General features: G+C 35.8%; 1 protein-coding gene across 1 annotated transcript in view; it reads right to left on the bottom strand.

Annotated features, from left to right (window-relative positions):
- The window catches only part of LOC101203320 (pseudouridylate synthase 7 homolog), a 33,808-nt gene extending 10,469 nt beyond the window's left edge, over positions 1–23,339 (bottom strand). Inside the window, 17 exon segments of the mRNA XM_011661982.2 lie at positions 267–287; positions 289–328; positions 426–493; positions 2,091–2,275; positions 2,397–2,461; positions 6,487–6,560; positions 6,775–6,878; positions 6,995–7,097; positions 12,408–12,495; positions 12,666–12,728; positions 12,817–12,896; positions 16,348–16,404; positions 20,618–20,690; positions 21,490–21,701; positions 22,018–22,215; positions 22,318–22,396; positions 23,070–23,339. Of these exon segments, the coding sequence (XP_011660284.1) occupies positions 267–287; positions 289–328; positions 426–493; positions 2,091–2,275; positions 2,397–2,461; positions 6,487–6,560; positions 6,775–6,878; positions 6,995–7,097; positions 12,408–12,495; positions 12,666–12,728; positions 12,817–12,896; positions 16,348–16,404; positions 20,618–20,690; positions 21,490–21,701; positions 22,018–22,215; positions 22,318–22,396; positions 23,070–23,269 (1,710 nt within the window). The 5' untranslated portion in view covers positions 23,270–23,339.
- Between the last annotated feature and the right edge of the window lie 3,276 nt (positions 23,340–26,615).

The following is a 26,615-nucleotide window of genomic DNA, read 5'->3' as shown; positions in this document are numbered from 1 at the left end:
CATTTTTTCATGTGGTCAACTAATGATCAAATGAGCTTAGGACCCTTCAGAATCATTTCTAAAATATAAAGAATTAAAAAATATCTTTTGAAACTCCCAGGGATCAAATAGACATCAAACTTAAACAATTTCAAGGAGCAAAAGTGTACTTTGCTCTAAATCAAATCCAAGAGAAGTACATATATAAAACGCAATGTAGAAAGAAAAACTCGAGATATTTTGATATAAATACAAAAACTAGACAGAAGCTAAGATTAATAAAGGACCTTAGTCGCTAAATCGTTATAACACTTCAGCAATATCATTTGTGGGATAGAGTACTCTTGATCTGTTGCAATAAACAAACAAATCAATCAAATAATTCACACAACAATTATACGACCAAAATAGACTTTCAACAGGACAGAAATATTAGCTACTCTCACCCAGGCAAAGGAAGAACAACATCATCAATAGTAAAGTTTCCACTGAGGACATCTCCAGCAGTAACAGCCTGTCAGCAAGACTAATATTAATTTCAATCACATGCAGAGAAAAATATCCAGTTCTATTTATTTATTTACTTTTTAATGGAAAGAGAATATTGCTCAAGATACAAAAAAACCAAAATAACAGAAGTTCAAAATTACACAGAAGAGATAAATGCATTCCAATTTAGACATATCCTGAAAGCTGAATTGAGTGGTCCAGTTCTATTTACTAGAAAAAACATAGATCCATAACATACAATTCACATAAACTTCCTGCAAGATGGATTCAAAATGAGATTATATCTTTTGTGCCCAGCATTTTCTTCAATTGAGACACATGAAACACATCATGGATGGTAGAAGGTGTAAATTTGCAAGATCAAATAAGGAGATTTTTGTTAACCAAAGAAAATGTGTTTTTGACTAAGAGAAACAGGCTTAGTTGGTTGCAAGGTTGCAAAAACTTCGATTAAACCTATTCTAATTCTACTAGCAGCAAAACAGGAAGAAATAAAAGACAAGAAACAATATGAGAGACTCGTTGGCAGATTGATTTATCTGTCTCGTACACGTCATGAGTTTGCACATGCTGTGAGCATGGTTGGTTAGTTTATGCATGCTCTTGGTCCGACTCATTTTGAAGCTGCCTATAGAATGTTGAGATATTTGAAAGGATATCCAGGAAAAGGTATTCTATTTGAAAAGAATAATCGCTTCCAAATATTAGCCTACACCGATGCAGATTAGGCAGGAAGTAATAAAGATATAAGATCTAACTCTGGTTATTGTTCCTACGGTGAAGGAAATTTGGTGACTTGGAGAAGTAAAAACAGAATGTGGTGACCAGAAGTAGTGCTGAAGCTGAAGCAGAGTTTAGAGCCTTTGCTCATGGAATTTGTGAAGGCATATGGATCAAAAGGGTCCTTGAAGAGTTGAAGATTTCTTTAACTACACCTATACAAATTTACTTTGACAACAGAGCCACCATTTCTATTAGCTATTACCCATAGTCCATTACTACATGATAGAACAAAACATGTCGAGGTTAACGCATTTCATCAACGAGAAAATTGAAATGGGAACAATATGCATTCCTTATCTTCCTAGATCAGAGCAAATTGTTGACGCGTTAACAAAAGGTCTTCCAAAGAAACAATTTGACAGATTGATTGACAAGTTGGCTATGGAAGACATCTTTAAACCAGCTTGAGGTGGAGTGTTGGAATTTCTATAATTGTATCTGAATATTATTTTTCAAATATTTATCCTTTTGTTATTTTTATTCTTTCCATATTTGTAAGGTTTTTCTCCTATATAAAAAGATCTAATTTGCACATAATCAATAAGCGAAAAAGGAGATTAATATTTCTTTGCCTCTCATTTCTACAAAATGTCTATCCATTGTAACTCAAAGCTGTTTAACAAAAGATCCTAGAAATTTTTTTTCTTTTGTCTCTGCGGTATAAACTGCAATGGTGTTTGGTGTTCGTTAGTATAAAATAACCCCACCTAAAATGGACCAATTTGGTATGCAACCCTCAAATAACAGGCTCTGGGAATAATGTTATAGTAAAAAAATTCTCTAGGTGCATGCTTTGAGTGTTAGGACCGGGAACCCACCTTCACTAGCTTATGTCTTTCAGTTGGAAGACCAAGCTTGCACACTTCTTCTAAATGACAAGAGTCGTATGAATTAGCATCGCCACAGTCCTCGTCTTCATATTCTTCAGAATTTTGCACTGCAGCTGTTTCAGTGTGGTTTTCTTTACAGTATACCAAGTCTCCAACAACCACTTTGTCAATCCCTGTTACATGATGGTGAAACCACAGAAATTATGACACAAATGATTACTGCGAAACACAACTTTTATAATGATCTTGATTGTGAAAATCATATACCATAAGTAGATAATTAAGGAAGCGCACCGTATTTTTGCACTCTCATACTTGCTGCATGATTCCATAAATAGCTTTGGTAACTATGCACGTACCTGAAAAGTAAGGGATGCTTTAACGGTTCATGCTCTCCAAAGACATCATCCTTTATCCATAATCATCTATGATCTAAATGATAACCAACCATCAATCTCCAAAAAGATCTAGATGACTTGCAACAACATAGAACTAGTAACATGATGTCATATCATTATTCAACTGAAAAATAATTGACTTTGCACTTTGGATGCTAGTAAAACTGAAATGAATTAAAATAATTGAAGTCTCCTTGAGACATGCCAGTAGAGTGAAATGGAAGATAACAGATTGTATCTGCATTGCCTTCCCAGGCAGCAAATGTTTTGCACGTGCATTTTCCATTAGTTGTAAGGAAAACAATGTAGTTAGCTGAAGAAAAACAGCTCAAAATATAAACAATAAATAATAATAATAACCTTTATTTTGAACCAAACCCAGGAGTGTCCAATCTACCAACTTTTCAGCGTTTCAGTATTTATTTGGATAAAACAATCCTATCTAATGATTCATTTCTCCATTAGCAAACTAAACCGCATTCAAAAATCTCCCTACAGGAGAAAAAAAAGGCATTTTTTTTTCTTAAAATTCGAGCATAGCTTTTCACAATCTTCTGGCTAAGACTTGAATACAAATTCCTTTTTCATGAATAACCAGGCTTCCAGAGGAAGAAGGAAAAAAAACCTAAAAAAAATAGGAGACAAACTATAAAAAAAGGGCCTTCAATCAACACAATAAGAACTAACTCATCCTTACAAAAAGTTTCACCTCCAACACGTACAACAAAGCATTAAACTTAACAGAAACCAAACGTATATTGGAATTTATATCCTAAAACTCGTAGTTTGTAATTTAAAATCATATTCTATTCAATAAAGTTGTTACTGAGAAATTAATAGTGAAATTAAATAGTATAATCTTGAATCCAGTAAACTAAGGTTCCGAGGCTATCTTGAGTAAACTTGAACTTCACGTAGAAACACAAACGTTGATCAAGTTCGAGTATATAGCCTAAACAATCTCTAGTATATGAATAAGGTTGAACGCCTTATTCTAGGAACACTATGGATGCGGTCCGCTTTGTAGTTAGTACAAAAGATGTGAACTTGAATCGTTTATGTAGAAACATGAAAGTAGGGCATCCACTGTAAAGAGTTAAATAAGATTGAACCATGAAATAGGCACTTTTACGTTGTAACACCGTTTATTGTATAAAACTAAATATTTCGTTTATTGATAACCTAAATAACTTAATCTAAATCTTGAGTTAACTATAAACTTCTATTCGCACGGGATTATTCTTAGATCTGCATAGATGAAGGCAACTCGTCAACACTAGTCCAATAAACCTCCTATTTCAGGGGTAAGACTAAGTGGATAACTGAGAACATAGGGTGCAAGATGAAATTCATTCCTGCACATTATAAGGTTAGTAGATAGGTTGATCCCTTAGAGACTGAACCCAGGTCTTGAACAAGGGAGCTCCACCCTCTCATTGGCCTCAGGGAGATTCAGTTTATAGGTTGAACCTTAAACCAATTGTTCAATACTAGATCAGTGGCACTTGAGGAACAAGATGAATCTTGAAGGTAAAACGGTAATTTTGACCCAGCTGAGATTAAAAACAACTTATAAAGAATTAACTTATTAATCATGGTTATAATCATGATTTTTTACTTGAAAAGTCAAAGTTTGACTTTGACTTGAGAGGTGAAAAGACCAATTTGCCCTTTGACTAAAGTTAGAGGGTAAATCCAATATTCTGCTAGATAATCCCACTAACTTTATAGTGGGATATGTGGTTGAGATGCAAACACCTTGCCCACTAAAGTCCACAATTGATTAGTGGAATGTGAGAAATTAGGTTTTCATGAACTAATTACATGCATTGACAAATTGATTGACAAGCAAGCTATGGACACACACCTCAACTAATCTCAAGAAACAACACACTCGACCCTACAACATTTGAGTGTCAAGAAAACTCATAGGATATTAATTCCTAGATACATGGCCACCATGGATTGAACCTGTTAGAATCTTAGAATATTTATGGAAAGATTATGGGAATGTTTTCCTTAATTCCTAAATCCTTTCCTTTTTAATTCCCTTGTATATTCTATTTATTCTCCCTTGTATCTATTGTATTTTTCATCCGAAAATAATAAAAAGAAAAACATCGTGGTTTTCTCCCGGTACTCAGGTTTCCACGTAAAGTTGTATTTGTTTGTCTCCCTTCAATATGGTATCAGAGCGGGACATTGAACAAATCATAAACAACACAACCAGTGATGGAAATCACATAGAGGAGACAGCCACCAATTTTAGTGTCGTCGTCGCCGCCGCCGTTGATGCTCGAATCAATGCTGCCATGGATGAATGGCTTCGCCGCCTTCAGAAAATGCAAAGAAACATAATTTGGCAGATCTTATCGTCGTGCGCGTCGCCAGAAACTGCCCACACATTGATGCTGGAAGTTCACGCGTTGGCCCATCCTATTCAGACACCGCCGCCCAACCAAACCGTCCCATCCCTGATGTTCCCTTTTGGGTGTTCGGCTGCACTGCCTATGACCATAGCCATGGTCCTAACCAAACTAAATTTACCCCTAGGGCTCAGGCTTGCGTGTTGGTTGGATATCCTCTGCACCAACGAGGTTATAAATGCTTCCATCCATCTTCACGTAAGTACTTTGTTACCATGGATGTCACCTTTATAGAAGATTGTCCTTTTTTTTCCGTTAGCCTACTTCAAGGGGAGAATGGAGTGAAGAGTCTAACTATATGCTTCCCTTAGAGTCTTCTTATCCTACTGTGGTTACCTTATCTGACCCTAGCCCTCACACTACAGTCCTACCAACAACCTTGAAAAACCTACTATAGGAGGAATCTCATAAAGGAAGTTGAGTCCGAACCAATAAGAGATCAAGGTATGACAGATTCAATTAATTCACATAGTAATAACAGAATGAGTGAGAATGACAGGTATGAGACAACTATTCTGAAAGATATGGGTGAGTAGGGCAGTATTGATGAGGTCATTGTAGACAATGAGGACAAAATTATTGAAAACGAGGTTGTTGCTGAACATACTGAAAACGAAACTAAGTCAAACCATTCTGGAAATAGTAGCAGGTATGATCCATCTCTTGATCTTCCTATTGCACTGAGGAAAGGTACAAGGCCCTGCACAAAGCACTCCATATGTAATTATGTGTCATACAAGAATCTCTCACCATAGTTCAGAGCTTTTACTACCACCCTTGACTCTACCACAATATCGAAAAATATTCATTGCTCTAGAGTGTCCTAAATGGAAGAATGTTGTCATGGAAGAAATGAAAGCTCTTGAAAAGAATAACACTTCAAAGATTTGTGTTCTACCTAAGGGACACAAGCATGTGGGATGCATATAGTTAAGTTGTGTGTTTGTCTGTTTCCCTTTCAATAGAACCCATGACCTCTTAGCCTAACCCTATTATTAAGACGATGTCTTCTTTTGTACCCCTAGGGCAACCCATGATAGTTTGTGCATTAATGTTAGTTCTCAAATATTTACCATTTGTTTCCTTGTTTGGATATTTAAAGAGACGATACCTATATTCAATAACAAAGTTATTTTTACTCCCTAAAATTTAAGACCTTCACACAACAATTAAACGTTCCACACACAACCAAACACAAACAATCTCCTATTCCCAACAATCAAATTGTTGGACATTCTTTATCCCCATACATCCATAAAAACCTTAAACCAAATGGGGTTATTTACATTTACACTCAAACAAAGCATGAAACAATATCAAATCTATAAAACTATAGAAAGTTGCGAAAACATCCTCGAAAATTCTTCCAGGTCTTTCAGACCACATATACCGAAAGAACCTTTTTAAAACTTAACCAAAAGGTCTTTTTCTTTCACACCTTGGAAAGAACGAACCACAAGAAAGTCGAATGAAGTATATCAAGCATAAAAGATATCAATAACCAGCAAGCATAATCCACATAGCAAGAAAACTAGAATCTTCCCAATTATAATCGCTTACATCATTCTCAAAGTTCTAGGTATAGCTTTAAGAGCCTGCAAATAGTTCCCAGGACATTTCTTCAAACATTGTAGCTGCATAATTTAGAAAGAGCAAGAATTACATCATTATTACACACAAGGAAAATACAGTGTGCTTGCTATAATGCAAAATCACACACATCCATGTATGTATGTACGTTGCAGGCAATCAGTACTACAGTAATAAAAAAAAATCATTTACGAGATAACTGTATCAGAAAATCAAAAATGTGGAATTAATGACTGACTATTATATCTATGAACTTACTATTGCTCTTTCAGCCACTAAATATCGAGGTAATTGCTTCAACGTTCCATCAATATCATCACTTTCCTTGTAGTAGTCTCTTGCCTTTGCAATTTCATTGGTTTGTAATTAAAAATTGAGTTAAGGAAACAAACTAGGCCTGCAAGGAGAAAAACATTGGAAAGCAAGCAGATAAGTAGAGTGACAATCCTTCCTTGCACACGCATTAATAAAAGGATATCCCCTTCTCTTGGATCAAGAATCATATTGACAGCACCCTTCCACTCTCCTCTAAGAAGTGAAGCTCCAACAAGATGAGTCGGTACAGAACCACTGCCAAAACGCTTAATTCAAAAACACAGATGGCATAGTTAGCAAAACATTTAGAAATACTGAATCAATAGCACCCATTGCATCAATTAACAAAATATATTGCTGATTCAGATGCAGTGTAATTTTTTATCTGCATTGGCTCTCATTTGCACCATCATGAGTACAAAAATCTAATTTGGGGTTGATCAAATCTATCAAAAAAACACTTGAACATATCTTCTATCCCAAGCCAAAAAATTTAAATAATGCAAACCAACAATTTTGAGCATAACTGCACTCAAAGAGGAGGTACTGAATGCCTTCCTCTTCTCAAAAGCTTCCTCCCACTTGTTAGAAACCAGAAATCTGTCAATAAGAGATTTAGAGATTACTTCTCCTTCACTTGACCAAGTGAATCGGCCGTTTGAAAGAGGAACTTCCATGAAGTTATTTTCCTTAATGAATATATTGAAATTTCTCATGTCCCTTGAAGCTCTTCCCATTGGGAATCTTTCACTTCTTTGTCAATACTATTGAAATCTCCACCGATATTCCAAGGTTCATTACAGGAATCAACAATAGACATCAGTTCAGCCCATAGTCTCCTTCTTTCTCGAGAATCAATGGACCATAAACATCAGATATCCAGCAGTGTTTTTTGCAAATTGTACAGCATTTAATTGTAAATGAGAACTCTCCCTTAGTGATGTCGAGCAAGGAAATCTTTCCTTCGCCCCACAATGTAAGAATGCCTCCAAATCTCCCAACCGCTTCCACAAAAGCCCAACAAATGTCTTTTGAACTCCAAATGCTTTTTATGAATGCTCTATCAAAACTGTCTCTTTTAGTTTCTTGGATTAAAACAACATCCAGATTAATTATTTGCAGAAATCTTTTCAGAGTCTCTTTGATTTTTCCCCAATTCCCCCACTGCTCCATGAAATGATCTTCACTATTACAACCCTGAAAACTGCAATTCAAGTAATTTCAGGTTGCTTCTTCCTTTTCGTTGGACTAAGCTAGGGAGATGTCACAGGCTTCTAAGATGGTGTGCAGCTTTTGGGGGATATCTTGCTTTTTCAGAGGAGTAAAAGGAAAGTCCTTACACTTGGAAGGAATAATCTCTTTTCCAGGTTGGAGTAAGACGCCTAAAGCCTTGTCCAAACCTTCAGGGAACTCCTCAGAATTTTAAATTTCATCATCCCCATCCCTTTCAAGTTTCAAGCTCTTCACTGCATACACTAACAAATGATTTTTCTTTCAAATCTTGTGGAATATGAGTACCTCGCACAAGACAAACATGATGTGCTTGAAAATTGAGAACTTCCACTTCAATGATTGATGTGATTTAAAGAAGAGGATGATATGACTGACCTGTTTTGGACGACCCTCTAACAAGTCTGGATTTGTGATCTTTGTCCAGGAATTATTGAAAGTCTTTTTTCTGGAAAATTGCTTACGTAATGGTTTGAACAAAGGATAATTTCTTTTTGGAACTTTCGAACTCTTGAGCTTCTTAACCTCTTTCAAGCCATGTCTCAATGATGCACCAATCAGTAACTTCTGAAATGGCTCAAGTTTGTTTGCTTCTCTTGCAGCTTGCTTAATAACACTATTCAAACTGACTTTGGAAGATTTAGAGTCAGAATTACCCATACTTAATAACGGACTTGAAGAGGACAGAGAAGATACTGATTCCAATGCAGGGAGAGCTTTTAATTTGAGGCTTGGAGAGAGAATAAGGCCTGGCTGAATAAATGCTACGTCTGAGTTGTCTTCTTGGTGGGCTTTTGGAGAGATTTCAACAGACTTCCTAAATTTAATTTTCTTATTCACGCCTTTACTTTTAGACAATGAAAGGTTGCATTGCACAGAAATAACTTCTTCTGCTTACTCTTTCCTCTTTAATGCCATATCTGAGTTCACATTCTGAGGATTAACTTCCAATGAACTGGCCACCAAATGGGGCTGAACTAGAGGTTTTTCCAGCAAGCACAAAGCTGGAAACTTCCCTTGAGATTTGTTTTGCATGAAGACAAACAGGTTTCTTGTGAAATTTGACGATTCTCCTGCATCCTTAATGAAACCCCATTCTGGGTCAATCTCAGGAGCTTCACCTTCTTCATCCTTCATAACTTGTAAAACTCTAATCAAATCAATAGGATCAAAAAAAATCCTTGAAGAGTAAATCACTTTTGACTTTTGGGGGAGGACAAAGAACTTCAATATCACCATAATTTAGGAAAAAAGTTCAACGATTCTCACCTGCTATTTCTATCATTGCTAGCATAAAACCACAAAGGTTCCACTTGACTTGAATTTTCACTTCCGCTACATTGGTGTGATGTAAAGTTTCAACTAAAATAGCCTCTAAACAAGTGATCACCAATGGCTTCAAAAGTTTTTCTGCACCAGTAGTCTAGAGGTAAATTACGTATAGATAGCCATCCCCTATAACCACACCACATTTGGACGGCTATGCTTCATCTTGTCCCATTTCTCAAGCTTTAGATGGAACTTACCAAATGCTTGCCATTTTCCAGGTATTTCAATAAGCTCTTCCAATTTTCCATTACTCAGTTTGATTAAGGCAACTTCCGCTGAGAGAGGATTTAAATTACATTTGAACTAAAGTATAACTTTAGCGTAGTATTACAGATTTCCGGCCATTTGTTAAACTCAAAAAGGCTTGAGACAAACAAAAAGATTGTTGAAATTCTCCTTGACAACTTCCAAGTTTTTGATTATCCAGTGCTGGGACAAAAATTTACTATCAGTCTTCTTAACAGGGGAGGAGCACCTTATTTGGTTGAAGGTTGAGGCAGTGCTCTGTTTCTTGGTAGGCAAAACAGAGCAACCCATGGAAGATTGACCAACACCTTCATTGTTTTGTTTTTATCCTCAAATCTTGGGCTTCTCCTTGACCTTTATGCTACTTTGATGAAGCAATCGGATGTCCCGAAGAGACTCAGCAAAAAACCTTCCAATCCCTGTGTCTTCACCTGATGGTACGTGAATAAAAAATCTACCTCCTGCCTTAGCCAGACTATACATCTCATAGACCATTTTCCTATTGTGTTAATTTTTGAAAGCTTAAATCTGTCATCTGCATCCTTTCCTTTTAAAAAAAAAAACTTGATGTTGGTTTCTTGGAAAATTCCAAAATATTATCCACGAACCAGACTACTTGCGAAGCAGAAAGTATCAATCGCTTGTTAGCTTCCACCTCTTCCACAAAAATTTCCCAGCCTCAAACCAGGACAAAAAATGAACGTCATTTACTTTGCAACTTTTCACTTCCATAACAAATAAGCCCGGTAAAACGCTGGCCGAAGAAAAGGAATGGGGTTGCGGAGGATGGGAAGGGCAGAGGGAGGTCAGGCGACAAACAACGAGGCTCTTTGTCTACCGGAGGAGGAGGCAGAGACAAAGGGGAAACTGAGGGAGAGGAGAAGAGGGAGGAGAGAGGAGAGAGAACAAAGAGAACTTACCTTTTGCATGTGTTGGAATCTTTTGCAAAACTAATTCGTTTGTGTTGTTGAAAACTTCCCTACAAATAGGAAAGTACTATATGTCAGTTGGAGGGAATTGGGCCTTTCTATGGAAGGCTGAGTGCGTACTTTGTTATGGGGTATTTGGGGTGAAAGAAATAGTAGAATCTTTGGTGAGATTAAAGAGAACCTTTCCATGTTTAGTCCCTAGCAAATTTTGATGTTAATGTTTCTCTAGGTCTATGACGAATTCTTTTTGCAAGTATCTGTTAGGTCATACCTTTTAAGATTGGAGACCCTTGTACAATTTTCTTTTTTGTTGGCTTAGTTTTTCTTCCTATTTGTGCCTTGTATTCTTTCATTTTCTATGTTAATGAAAGTTACAAAGGAATGTCTCCAATATTTAGCTCGTACAATCTGTTGGCACTACAATATCTGGAAAGGTCTGGAAAGAAGGCTACATAAACTTCTTTTTTTAAAGGATACGAGTCTTACTATCATTAATACATAGAAAAATAGAGAGACAAATCTCAATGTACAGAGTTATACAAACAGCAATAGGGGGAGGATCAGCAGGCGGGCATCTCAACTAGGTTGACACCCCTATAGTCATAGCGCCCTCATCACATCCAAGAAGCGATATAAAACCCTTAAACTAGGATCCTATTCCCAGTACAAGATACATAATCTGTCCAAAAACAAAACATAAAAACAAAGGCAGCAGCCAAGAACAAAGAAGAATAATCCTTGATTGAGCATAAGACTGGTGGATGCATAAGGCCGATCCGGAAGATGTAATGATCGAAGACTTCAAAATGGGGAGGCTATAAAGGCTGCAAAGAGTAATCTTGAAAATATTTGGATAGTGAACACCATGAGGATGCTCTCAACCGAACAGAATCATAACGTTCCATCCAAGTCGAATGTTTATCATGGAAAACTCTTTGGTTTCTTTCAAACCAGACTTCAACTAAGAGAGCTTTTACTGCGTTTACCCACAACAATTCAGTTGTTTTCTTATTCAAGGCTGGACCGGCAAGAATTTGAGTCATATTATTCTTAAAATCTTGATCAAAAACCCAACAAATGTTGAATGTTTGGAGAGGGCAGAACCAACAATGAGAAGCAAAAACAGTCAATTAAAAGGTGCTGAATATTTTCCAGATTAGCCTCACAAAGGGACAGGCATGAGGTTAGAGAACATGGGAGGGAAGCTTTCTTTGGATTACTGAAGCACAGTTTAATTTTCCGAACAACATAATCCAAATAGAGATATTTACCCTTCTTGGGCTATTAGAATGCCAAAGCCTTTAGTTCCAAGACAGGCACTTCTAGGATATGCCAACTAGCCCTTGGAACCAAAATGCTTACAAATAATCCACTTCCAAGAACCTACTGTTGATTAAAATAGTGTCACCCTCATTTAGCCACATGTAAAATTCCTCCTCACAAGGCACTTCCAATGTTGAGATCTTTACGTCCAGTTGACAAGATTCTATCCTCCCGTACCTGTAAAGGCACTCCTTCCTAATGTATATCAAATACTTACAAATTACAATGAGTTTCCCTCCCAACGTTACACCATAAGGTACACCAATGGCTTGTGAGATTCCCTCCCAAAGGCACTCTATGGTACACTAAGAAGAAGTGAGAACCATCTTACATAAAAACACACATGAATCCATGTCAGTACCTCCATATGAAAATTGTAAATATTTGTATGGATGCTATGATGCGTTTAGACAAATTCAGAGTCAGGGTCAAAGACCACACACCGCACCTGCAACCCAAGATTTACTAGGAATGGAGCAAGTTACTTATGAGACGAGATATTAAATTAATAAAACATACCTGTAAGCCAAAGTAATTAATAAACCCATGCCTTCCTAAAGCTTCTGCAGATGCTTTGATCACGTCTTCACTATTAGCTACAACACCTCTGGTAAGATAGACAGTTCAAATATAACTTGAATCATTATAACTTAAATGTCATTTAAAATCATCAACATTTTGGAAGGGTTAAAATTTGAACCTCTAACAATCAGGTTGAAGTTATTGCATATATACTAAAATGTTAAATATCAAATTGAATTTTAGTGACGAACTTACCGCAAGGTGATGGTAAACCTGTTACCCAGGAGCTGCCCAAGAAGAAGCCCTTCCTGGATATAGCTGGAAACAGTGTAAGGAAAACACATGCATGAATAAATATTTTAATATGTTAAATAAGGCTAAAAACATGCAATTTATCCTGCCTTACCTAAAGTTACCCAACTTGATACCAATCAACCGATCATTCAGAGCAGCTATTCTACTTGCGTGTTGCTTAAATACAGTGACCTAGCAAGGCAAAAAGTATTTTCCTCAAATCAAATCCCTAACATAATGGATCCATCCTATCTGAAAACATATTTTAGCCTCCATCTCCAACAATCTGACAAAAGCCTTTTAATAAAAATATCACTATATCCACCTTTGAGGTTCTCTCCACACATGAATTAAAAAGAAGTACGATCACCAAGAAAAGATGATGATGAGATTCAACGTGTAGAAGATGCAAATAAGTGTGTTTCTTTTTTATAATACAGAACATGGTTTCATAGACTAAAGAAATCACACCAAGCAAACAAAAGGTTTTTATTTAAAGAATGAAACGCACACAAACATTTTAATGTAAGGGAACATAACTTCTCAGCTCCATGAAACCGGAGTAAACAAATATTAAATACTAGTTATTAAAAATAAAAGGAGAGAGAAAGAAAGAACCCCAATTTTGGAAGGGGAATAACTATAATTAAAAAAAAATTGGATCCTGAGTTGCTCCAATACTTCCTCCAGAAAAAATCCCAATCCACACAATTAAAGGTATAATATTTAAATTGTTAACTCTAAACTCTTCTACCATCTATTATCAATAAGGATGGGATCTAATTTTTATCTTCTTTTTTTAAAAGGAGCTATAATCTAAGGCCTTAACCCTTTTAATCTTCCCATTGGAAAGGAAAAGATATGCTCTCTCCTCTCCCATCTCCCATCTTTTTTTTTTTTTGGTCTTTTTTAAAAGGAAACTCCCATCTCCCATCCCCCCCCCCCCCCCCCTATTTATAGCCTTCTAGCCTCACTTGCACCCACCCTTCGTCAACTTTATGTAGTCAACCTTCATCACTTACTCTTTTTTCTCATTTCATTGATATGATGAAATCACAAAAGGGCAAAAAAGTCATGATCTACAAGATACTCTTTCATTGTGAGATAAGAGAAGTAAGGCTGTAATCATGAAAATGAGAGGTGGATTTACACCAAGTGAAAGTTGTATACAAAAGATTATCGAAAAAGTGAGTGTAGTCGGACTCCTTATCTTCAAAAGTACGATGGTTGGGTTCGTTCCATATGAGCCAAAAGAAGGCTTTGATGATGAAGTACCAGAAGGTCTCTTTTTTGTTTTTGAATGGATGACTAATAAGGAGCATATTTATAAGAGTGAGAATCGTTTGAGAAGGCGATGCGGTAGTTAAAATATGGGAGTCACTGTCCAATAAGATTGTGCAAATTCACAATAGACCAAAAGATGCACGATAGACTCCTTACTATGACAGCATAAGACACACCAACTAATAGCAGAAATCATCCAAGGTGCCTTTTTTAACAAGAAGAACAGCAGTGTTAATGCCCCCATGACTTACTTCCCAAAGGAAGAAATAGACTTTCTTCATCACTTCTCCCGTGCTGTTGTTATCTGTTAAAGTTATACAGTCAACCCTGGGTTATTTGATCATCTTCCTTCTCTGGTGCTTTCTTTGCAGACCCATGAAAGTTAACGGCAACATTTTTTTATTTAGAAAGAAAAGAGAGGTTTCTTTCTCTACACCTGTTGGGTTAAAGCAGGTTTAGTGGATCTATTGCACAATATGATGAATTCTTACTTTCAAAAGAAAGTTACAGATGACATCTCCGGTTGGAATTTCTAGATTTGTATATAACTATTAGTTGCCCTCTATGTGTTTGTGCATGAAAAAAATGTAGGAAGGGTAACAATCAAGGGTTTATGATCGAGGGTTGGAGTAGGTGGTTCATCAAGCAATGTTGTCTACAGTCTACCAAATGAGAATTTTATTCAAATGATAAAAATTTATTGAATATAAGGGAAGAATCCTCAACTTAAAGAGAATGAAAGATAATAGAGGAACCTAAAATGTAATCAATCGAGTAACAAAGATTAATTTGAATTTACCATTTTACCCAAATCCTATTACATCATATTCTATCCCTCCCAAATAAAAAACTCTTCCTCAAGTTTGAAAAAGAAAATAAAGGTAAAAATAAAAAAGTTAAGCCACTTGAACGGTAATATATATCAATATCAATAATATCCAACCTATCTGATTCAAGCCAATGAACCGAAGAACTAACTTGTTCAAGAAAAGCTCTATAGTAAAGAAAAAAAAAAAGGCACAGAAGATGAGGAAATCCCATTTTGTAAGTGAAGAAAATCCAATTGGTGATGGTTTTTTTGCACTTTAGTAAATTTGTGTATGGGCTGATCAGTAGACTAGAACAAAAGGGAATGGGGTTGTTTTTGGGCTAGAGTGTATGGGTCATTGGTTGAAAGGCCCAAATTTTCACAGGGAGGGTCCTTTGTCTTTTGAGTTGTGTCTGAAAAAAGGAGCCACAGAAACAAATAGGCAAAACATCCTCCTTTCAAAGCAATTTCTTCTTCTCACTTGAAATTCCATATGGGTTGTTCCTCTTGCCAACGACTGCAAATGAGTTGCAAACAAGCTTCCTCTCCTTTTCTTCATCAGCCACGAGGTCTCCTTCTTCCTTCTTCGTCGGAACTCTGTTCAGCCTCCTCTAACTTGTCTGTGAAATACCCCAAAATTTTCTAATTCGAGATATGTCATCTCCCAAGTTGTTTCATGGTCAATTGAAACTAGGTTTTCAAGTTTCTCAAAAAAGTTCGCCCGTGGGCATTTTTTCCTACTTCTACCTCTCCAATTGCTTCAATTTTAACATTTTTTATGTTAGTGGTGAGACCCAGGTCACTTTCCTCAATTTTAACATCTCACAATGTTGTGGTGAGGTTTCCTTTCCCATTTGAATCGCACAAGCTCCAATTAGAAAATAGTTTTAGTTTCCTCTAACCATTTCAACTTCATGGCCGACAGTTTCTTCATCTTCCCAGTGGTTTTCTTGTAAGTTCATTTCTTACATGATTTCACAGCCCACGTGAATGAATTCTTGATTTTATTGTGTGATTGCACATAGATCTTGAATGTTTTTAGTCGTGGGAGCTGCAGAAGGTTGGGGCTTTTCTCTTTCTTGTAGGACCATTTCAAATGTTGCTCTATTTTCTTTGACTTGCAATAGCTGTAAATGAAGATTGTTTTCTAATTGATCTAATTGCAAGGATATGCATCCGGGTAAGCAGTAAATACCATCGATAGAGCTTTCAACTGACCGCCTGTGTCAAATCGAAGTCTTCGGTGATAAGACAGACTGGCGGTGGGTATGTCCGCCTCTTTGCTTTGGGAAGTCTCAAGCATGAACAGTTTCTTTCTCTGGTACCAATTGTTGCATACCAAATGATAATTTTATTTAAATGATCAAAAGTTATTGAATACAAGGGAAGAAGCCTCTATAAATAGAAGATAGGATAAGTAAAAGGAAACTAAAATGTAATTAATCAATGATTAACCAAGATTACTTTGAATTTACCATTTTACCCAAATCCTATTACATCAAGCAAACATACAAAAGCAAGTAAGAAAAATAGTGACAAACAATTGATTACCCTTTGAGTTGAGATGGAGCGTTTATCCTTAGTGCCAGCAAAACCAAAAGACCTCGTCTGCCCAAGAAAACTCGTGTGAGGAAGAACAATAATTACTATACCACAAGGCTAGCATAAATTATATTTCTGAACTTGGAATAAAGTAAATGTTCAACCATTTCTCCCCACATGAAACAAAACACAAACTAGAAGAACTAACATACTCCACTATTTTTTATTACTCTTTGATAAGTTGACCTCTTGTCCACAGAGGTAGTTATTTAGCCAGAATTCAAGTTTATTCCTAGAACAATAATGGGTGAATCTTTTTCAAGAGAATAACACAGTTTTAATTAAGAGAATGCCAACGAGACTAATGCTCGAAGATACAAAGAAAACACATTCAGAAACCAAAGACATAACATAAACTGTTAGGACCCAACACCGGCCACTCAGTAAAATCCCAACAATGCAATAGAGAAACAGAGACAATACTCTGTATTTATATATTAATAGAATTTTAGTAGAAGACAAAGTTCATATAGCTATCCTCTAACGGAGATAATACCACAGTAGACAATAATAACAAGAAGAAGATAGTAAAGACAAAGGATAAACACTCCAGCTAATTCGAGAATGCTAGCCTTCTCCTCCAAAAGCTGCTGCAACTTTTCTCTCAATGATGATGCCCTCAGCAATCCCAAAAACATTCCCTTATACACTCCCATACCTTCCCGTAGGTCCCACAGCAGAATATTCCTTCCATAATCTTAATAGGTTAAGCTGCCCCCTGATTATTACCTTTTCTGCCCCTTCGTTTGTACGTGTGAATAATAGGGGGTCTAACAATACCATCGACCGCAAAACTCACCTTGGGACTGCGAAAAGAGGGACATTGCTGATTCAAAGAGTAAATTGATTCCGATGTTGCTTCGCTGTCATGCAAGCCCTTCCATTTCACTAGCCATTCATTAGCCCCAATATCACTGTTCCAACGAATTCCCAAAACAGCCTTGGGTTCCACTTGTAGTTCAAATTCTTTAGTCAATGCAGGTTGTAAGTGCTGGACATGTTGGTTTTGACCTAACTTGAGTTTCAGTTGAGAGATGTGGAACACGTTATGAATCATGGCTTTGGAGGGAAGATCCAAATGATGAGCAACTTCCCCAATTTCTTCTGTTATGCAACAAGGACCATAGAATTTTGGAGCTAATTTTTTTTTTGAAAAGGAGATGAGCTTCTTTATTATTAATAATCTCAATGTATAAGAGAGCTATACAATGAGAATAGTAGGGAAGCCAAGAAATGAGGGAGAGATAGAGACATAGGATCAGTAGGTGCACCCGGACATCTCAACTAGGTTGACACCCCCGTAGCACCCTCATCATATCCAAAATACAAAGAAAAGACCAAAGTACAAGAACAATACTATGGTCATGAAAAGACCAAAGTAACAACCAAAATAACTACAAAAGCTACCTACAGTAGACAAAAGCAAGGCTGAAAAGTAAAACATAATGGCAGAAATACATATAAAACCCGTCCAAACTACAAAAGCACTAATTCTGAACTGGCAATTTCTCATTTCTCACTCCTTTTCCGAGCTAATGATCTTTGTCTGTACAGTCTCAATTTGAGGTATACCTCGTCCCCAGTTTTAAACTTCAACTCTCTGCGATGGAGATCACTTTGTCTTCATTCAATTTTGAGCAACTACTAAATTTTCTTTCAAGGCACTCATCACCAAATCCTTCTCCTTGAGTAATTGTTCAGCATTGTTATTGGCTGTTTTCGGTCTCCATATAAAACTAGTGGGGGTAGGAGCCTTCCATAAACCGATTGGAACGGGGTCATTCTAGTTGATGAGTGAAAAGTGGTATTATACCACAACTCAGCCCATGGTATACGCTTGTGCCATTTCTTGGGCTGCTCATTGCAAAAACAGCATAGGTAAGTCTCGAGACAACGATTTACTCGCTCAGTTTGGTCATCCGTTTAAGGATGAAATGCGAAGCTTCTTTTTAGAGATGTACCCATGGCCAAAAATAATTACTTCCAAAAATGGCATAGAAAAATCTTATCACGATCTATGACGAATGAGTTTGGGATCCCATGCTTACTGATCAATTCTTCAATTAATTTTTCAGCAACTTGCTTTGCTATAAATGGATGCTTAAGGTTGATAAAATGGGCCATTTTACTCAAACAATCTACTAACACCATGATTGTATCAAATCCCCTGCCTTTGGAACTCCCTCTATAAAGTCCATCATCCAATCTTCAAGGATTAAGTTGGGTATGGGTAAGGGCTGTAAAAGCCCAGCCAGAGAAAGCGCATCCGTCTTGTTCCCTTGGCATACTTCACACTGTTCTACACACCTTTTTACATCATTTTTCATACCAACCCAATGGATTTCTCCATTAATTCTCTTGTAAGTTCGAAGGAATCCCAAATGGCCTCCTAAAACAAAGTCATGAAAAGCATGAAGTAGTGCTGGAATTAAAGTGGATGTTTTAGAGACCACTAACCTTTCTTTATACAACAAGCAGCCAGCCACTAATTTATAATTAACTTTCCCTTCCAGATCCTCTTTCAAAATGTTGATTATGTTTTGGAGTTCCTCATCGTTTTCCACCTCGCTCGTAACCATCTCAACATCAACCACAACCCTTGAGCAATCACTATATTAAGTTCCACTTTGTGGTTCATTCGGGATAGAGCATCTGCGGCCTTGTTTTGCAACCTGGGTTGATACAAGATTTCGAAGTCATACCCAAGGAGTTCGATCAACTACCTCTAAAATTGGGGCTGGACTTCCTGTTGTTCTATCAAGAATTTTAAGGCTTTTTGGTCTGAAAGTACCGTGAATTTTGTACCCAACAAATAATGCCTCCATTTCTATACTGCCATCACTTCTCTCTCATATATGGACTTGGCCTGCACACGAGGGGACAATTTCGGACTAAAATAAGCAATTGGTCGAGCATTTTGTGATAATACAGCACCAACCCAACCCCTGAAGCATCGGTTTCAATGGTAAACGGTATTGAGAAATTTGGAAGAGCTAACACGAGGACAGAAATCATGACCTGTTTCAACGGTTCAAAGGCTTCAGCTTCCTCACTCCATTTAAACCATTTTTCTGCAATATTTTAGTAAGGGGGACACCAATGTCTCCATAATTAACTATAATACATGTATGTGTGACCAAATCTATTCAAACAAATTGCAAACTACCCCTAGTTTGGACGAGGGACAAGCACTAGTCAAATGCTGGTACAAATTTTTTATGAATTCAACAGCTTTCATGGAGAAATAAATGAAAGAATACAAGGGCATACAAAGAAAAAAAGAAGAGCTGGTACAAATGAACAAGATTACAAATCACAAGGGCAGGTATAAATGAACAAGGAGACAACAAATTACAAAGGCGTGAATGAACAAAAATTAAACAAGATCGGTGCTTTTAAATGCCTAGGGCGCACTAAGGCGGAATTGCTCTCTTAAGCCTAGGCGTAAGGCGCACGAAAAGGAGCAGGCTTAGCCTACCCCTAGTTTGGACGAGGGACAAGCACTAGACAAATGCTGGTACAATTTTTTTATGAATTCAACAGCTTTCATGGAGAAATAAATGAAAGAATACAAGGGCATACAAAGAAAAACAGAAGAGCTGGTACAAATGAACAAGATTACAAATCACAAGGGCAGGTATAAATGAACAAGGAGACAACAAATTACAAAGGCGTGAATGAACAAAAATTAAACAAGACCGGTGCTTTTAAATGCCTAGGGCGCACTAACGTGGAATGGCTCTCTTAAGCCTAGGCGTAAGGCGCACGAAAAGGAGCATAGTTGAAGTGGGAATATGGAAGAAAAAGAAAAGAACCTAAACACAAGAAATTTTGCATTTAGGCTTAGTAAACTTGATTCTTTTAGTTAATAAAGAAGGGAAACCCTTAATTAGTACTATTTAAAAAAACATGAAAAAGCCCTAAAGCTCAAGGCTTTGAGCCTTGTGGCTTCACAAAAGGTGCATGCTTGAGACGCACCTTATTTTGTGAGCAGGCTTGGCGCTAGACCTGTGCCTTGAGCCTAGGCGCACTTCCAATAGGCTATTTAAAACACTGCACAGGATTAAGTTTCCACTCCAAAACGTGATGAACAAGGAGCACACAAACAGTTTATCCAATTTGTCGATAGGGAAATAAAAGAAAAGAAACAAAAAATACAATGTAGAGAATCAGGAAAACAACTATTAGAGAGAGAAATAAGCCCAAAGAGTATATGAACCTGGATGCCAAGCATCTTTCCTATAAGTCCTAATGCCTCTTGTGTGTCCTTGTTCTCCTTGTAAAGATGAAACCTAAAATATTTTCAAATTGACATCTTAAAATTGATTCAGAATTCAACATCCAGATAGATAACCATAAATTAGAAAAATTGTTAAGCTATGTGCATAATTACATGGCACAAAAAGAAAGACGCCAGTTCTATAAAAGAAAATAGTTTGGAAAATTTTCCAATCAAATATCACTCAACAATAAAAATTTCCTTTTTAGATTGACGCAATGCGATGGTACAACTTTTTTGTTATGGGGATAGGAAATGATATAAAAGTATTTCAATGATCTGATAAAATATACAAAAACGAAAACCGAATAATAAAACAAGTACACGCACAGAAACAGAGAAATATCAACTAAAGCTAGAGGATTACAAAAAGAACTTCCCAATAGCAAAAGGACCATTTAACCTCTTGTTAGAAAAAGTCATTAAGCATTTATATACAAAAACGAAAACCGAATAATAAAACAAGTACACGCACAGAAACAGAGAAATATCAACTAAAGCTAGAGGATTACAAAAAGAACTTCCCAATAGCAAAAGGACCATTTAACCTCTTGTTAGAAAAAGTCATTAAGCATTTATATCAAGACAAAGCAAGAGCACAAACTGGCTGTTTTGCTCGTAACAAAAATTTTCAGTGAGAAAGATGCAAAACTTTTGGAAGACGGTTCATATTTAGTACTTCAATTCAATTCAGATGTAGACGTTAAGACCAAAGTATAAATATTTTCTTATTCGAAATGTAAAATTATGAATAAGAAGGCAGAAGCAAGTCCAAAGCAAGCAGAACTACTAAAAAGAAGAAAATACCTTACCTGAGAAACTTGCCAACATGTTCAGGCCAGTTGTCCGAACCTCTACTATCAAAGGGTTTATCGCCCCTTTCTTTCCGTTTCTTAGAGAAACGACCTCGGTTATTCTGTGCCCCTGAATCCACCCTCACACGGACACATTTTGATGAAGAATCTGGCCCATCAATAGTATCGGTCACAAGGAACTTAAATTTCTTAAAGAAATTGTGGACAGCCTGAAAACCGCAATTTTAAAGAGTAAAGTATATGGTGATGAAAAACAAAGATATGTCTTTGTTTAGTTGTTCAATCTGACTGAATGGTAAGAGAAGTTACACTTTGAGCAAAATTAAAATATTTAGCATTGAAAATAGATATAGATATCTGTACCACAATGGACAGTTTTAGTTAAAAACTAAAGGAATAATCTAAAGATGAGCTAAAAGAAGAAAGAGATGATGTCCTGCACTGGTTGTTACTCGGAATCAACAAATGCACGATACGCAAAAATAAATGTGCAAATACATTAACAAACAAGGTCTTAGAGCTAACCGTTCGATGAGTTTTGTCTGTATCAGGGGAGAATACAATAGGCAAAATGTCATCATTCACGCCAGAATTGATTTGCTTAAGAAAAATTTCCAAAATCTCAGCATCAGAATCACCAGCTAGAGATCTAAACAATTCAATTTCAGAAGCATAACTCTGGCTTGTACTGTGGACTATCGTTGGTCCGCTTTCCGAAACAATCTGAAGCCTCAAAAGAATTAAAATTACCATAAATGTTCACGCAAAAGAAGGAAATCAACATCTAAGGCATCCAATACAAACACAGAAATTCAACTTCACCACCTCTGGAGGAGCATCCAATGACGTCAAATGAACAACATTTCCATCAGTGTCAACTTCATTCACAATGAAATCAGAATACCTGTATCGAAACCAAAAAAGGATGAATTTACAATGATAGGGTTCTAAAAGCTTTAAAAAAATGTCTTACAGCTGGATCGTTGAGTAAAAGTTTCTTCAAATCTTAAAAACAAAGTAAAAATTGTCCCTTTAGGCTTTATCCAAACCTTATGAGAATATAGTTGAATGATACTATTTGCTATTAGCATTCCTACAACAACCTAAAGGCTCACTGCTCTATTTCCCACTCCAAGAATAGAACGAGAACAAACAACAGATGCTATACGATGGACACATTACTACCGAACCTTTTTATCTGAGGAATCAGAAACTTCATTAATAAATGATAAAACAACAAAAGTGGGATAGGAAAAAAAACACTCCTCCGAACAGATTACGGCCACAAAAAATCTCTGGCAATGAAACCATAAGAACATTCCCATGGTGCCAGTTACGTCGACCAATTCATAACAACAATTGGCAGTTGAAGTTACCATTTTGGTCTCATTCATTCTGATTTTGTTATCAATTCAGAAAAACGGTTTCATAAGTTAAATTTACTCTCAACATTTCATTTCACATTCTAAGAGTTGACCCTTATCTTCAATACAATCAAGCAGATAGTACGAAATTGGATTGAGCGTTATAGCATCCCTGAGAAATGAAGGGCATGCATGGGGGTAAGAAGCTGAGACCTTTGCTTGAGAATGCCGCGAAAGCCAGGGAGAGAAGAAATGTAACTGAGTATGCCAACATCTGATTCACCCACGGACTTGGTCGTCATGACTGCGATCGAAGAAGATCTATTGGTGAGTTTGGGAGTGGTTAAAGAGTTATAGAGAAAGTAGGGTTTTAGGACAGTGAAGGACGATGCCCCTGGCCGGTACCACCCCATTCAGGGTTTTTCAGCGCTTTTTTTCCTTTTTCCTTTTTCCTTTTTTTTTCATCTTTTATTTTTTCCTTTTTCCTTCTTTCTCATCCGACGTTACATTTTATTCAATATTGTAAAAAAAAATAGAGATTTTTTTAAATGGAAGACAAAATATTTACAATGAAAACAAAAAAAGTAGGAATATACAAATATAAATTGAACCCGAACAACCTAACTCATATTATAAAGGTTAGGTTAAGTTAAAATATGGGTTGGGTTAAAAAAATTTAATTTTTTTGGGTTAAGTTGGGTCTCGGATTGGAGAGTTGAAAAATTTCAGTTCAACCCAACCCAAACCGAATTAATATAATATATATATATTATTTTAATAAATTTAAAAAAAATTAGAGATATACAAATCTTGAATTTATTGTATGAAAGTTTGAATTATGTATGTTTGAAATTTAAATGTAATTATTTATATTTCAAACTTTTATGACTATTAGAAACTAGAAAACGGAAAAAAAAAATTATATATACAACCCAACTCAACTCATATTTTCTTGGTTGAGTTGGGTTGGATTAAAAACTAAATTTGGGGTTATTCGGGTTGCTAACCCAAAAATATGGGTTGGGTTGAGAATGTCTCCCAACCCAATCCGATTTCACCCCTACAAAAAAGTCTTAACACACTAAAAATACAAAAAAAAAATGCTTCATCAACATGCACATAATATATTTGGTACATGATCTTTAATACAAGGTCAGATTTGACTACACGATAATTTAGGTTCTGTATCCAAATCTAAATAGTTTTTTAAGGCCAACAAAATATATTTGATAAATCTATATTGAAGGTTTATTTGATAAATGGCAATTTTTTATTTAAATTGGTAAAATAGCAAAATAAAAAATATGAAAAAATAATTGTTGGAACAATGTCTTAGATGTCCTTACCTAACTAAAAAATTGAATCATAAATACAATTACTAAAGAAACCACAAATACCCTATAATTAAAATCAAACTCCCAACACACAGTTAACACCTATCAAAATCAAACTTTTGCATAAACTATTAGAGCTTACAGCTCATCCCTTCAAAGTTTTCATACTTGGATTTTCTTCACTCCTCTTATCAGAGACTTTAGGATTTTCATATTGTCGCTAACGTGAAAAATCCGACGTCTTCCTCTCCGTCGGCCCACTTTTCTCCTCTCTTGCTTGCAAGAAAAACTCTTTTTCACTGTGTTTGTCTCTTGTGTCGGCTCCCTAAGAAGAGCCCACGACTAAACCAACCTCTAACAGCTTGAAAACCACAGTTATACTCGTTGCGAAGCTGTTGAAACGAATGTCAGAGCTGCCATAAACAACCCAAAAATCGTTAGCTTTTGTCCACCTAAAAATCCACAGCTGAAGCTCTGACGTCTTCCTCTCTGTCGATTAACGTCGAAATATTTTATAGAATCATTCCTCAAATTAATTTGGGAATCCCAAAATACCAGTACATTACAAAAATAATTAAGAAACTAGTTTCTTTTATTAAGACTTAAATGTTTGGCATGCTTTCTAATTATAGATTAGAGAAATAAAAACTTACTTGTTTAATGTCTCTGAATCTACAAAGTAAATCTTCAAATTGGGATACCACCCATCATAGACCTTCTTATTCTATGAGATAAGATTGATTTGTGGAATCCAACTGCGATGAAAAAACATTTAGAGAAACTGTTTTTCTTGATTAATTCATTAAATAATATTGTTTTCTTCTAAATATTTATAACTCTTTCCTTCTTGGAATAAGAAAGGGAGTAGAAGAGAATAATGAGATTTTATTAATCAATCATTAATTAATTAGTTAATAATTAATTAAACAATATTTCATTCCAATCTTGTTTAATAAATATATCTCAAATATCTTATAGTTTTATATTAATTTAATCAAATCAAATTTAATTAAATAATGTTAAACTAAAATATTAATCAATCATCTGATTAATTAATAACTAAATTAAATATTTTATATTTAATTTAAGTTAAATTTGAATTATATTCAAATATAAATTTATGTCATAACTAATAATTTGAATTTGAATTTGAATCCAATCCACATTAAATTAATATTTGAATTCATTCAAATATTTTATCTCTCATAAATTAATTTTGAATCATATCCAAATTAAATTTATACAATAAAGTTTGATAAAACTAACAGTTTAGTGCTCTGCAGGATGCACCTATCAGTCTAATGCCCCTAAATGATGCATATATTAGTATGGTGCTCCACGGGATGCACATGTCGGTCTAGTGTTCCCAAAGCCTAAGTTGCGGAAGGGTGTAGAAGTGCATTGAATTCAACAATTCAAGAAATGCACTCTAGAGAGGTTACTGAACTAAGAACTAGTCTTGAGTGCTCGCAATTTAAGATTGAAAAACAAATAAATATGCTTGCAGAAACTAAACGATTGATTGAAGAACAAAGAAGAGCGTCGGAGATGCATGTCTGAAAAATGGAAGAAATGAAGAAGATGATTGAGAAAATGACTCTGACACATAAAGGACATTGAACTTGGATACGTACTTTTTAAATTTTTAGATGTTTGTTATCAGTCATAGATAAATTTACTTTCATTTTATTGTAGGTGTGGACTTGTTCGAAGATGACATTCGGGGCAATAAGAGATTATGTATTTTTTTTTCTTTTCTCTATGTAATTGTTCGAACCATTGGATTTATTTTCTAATTTTATAAATGACAATTTGGTGTTTTAATGATTCAACAATACGTGAACAAGACGTACTTGATTCTATTAATTTTGTGTTTGAAAACTTTATTAAATTTAAATCAAATCGAAACTAAAAAAAACACCTTAGGATAAAAAAAAGTTGAACATAACCATTGAAAAAAAAAAAATTAAAATAAGCATAATGTCGAGGAAGCTGTTTCCAATGCCACATCGGATGTCCCTTTCTTCCGACACTAGGATGGGACGTGAGATTTCCAATGTCGGGAGAAAGGAATTCTTGATACGTTTTCGTCTGTGCCTCGAACATTCCTCCCCCAACACAGTATTCTTGATTTGTTTTTCGGTGACACTACATACACAAAAATATTTTTTTCCGACGTGTTTGGGTATATATGCTGACGCTTTTCGACATTGGAAGATCCTCTATTCTTGTAGGGTTTGAAAAGTCAATTTTTAAAATGGTTAAAAGCTGATACCTGCAATATATTTACAATTACTTTAGTTTGTACTAATAGAGATGCTATTACTTTGAATTTGGCTACCATTTATGCAACCGACCTGTAAAAAATGTAAACCCTACAAAATAAATTTCACATCATAGAACTTCAAAACAAACATACCCATTA

This window comes from Cucumis sativus, chromosome 1, assembly GCF_000004075.3.
Source record: "Cucumis sativus cultivar 9930 chromosome 1, Cucumber_9930_V3, whole genome shotgun sequence".
In the NCBI taxonomy this organism is placed as follows: domain Eukaryota; kingdom Viridiplantae; phylum Streptophyta; class Magnoliopsida; order Cucurbitales; family Cucurbitaceae; genus Cucumis; species Cucumis sativus.
The sequence above is the reverse complement of the archived record's forward strand: the minus strand, read 5'-3'. Positions and strand labels throughout refer to the sequence as shown.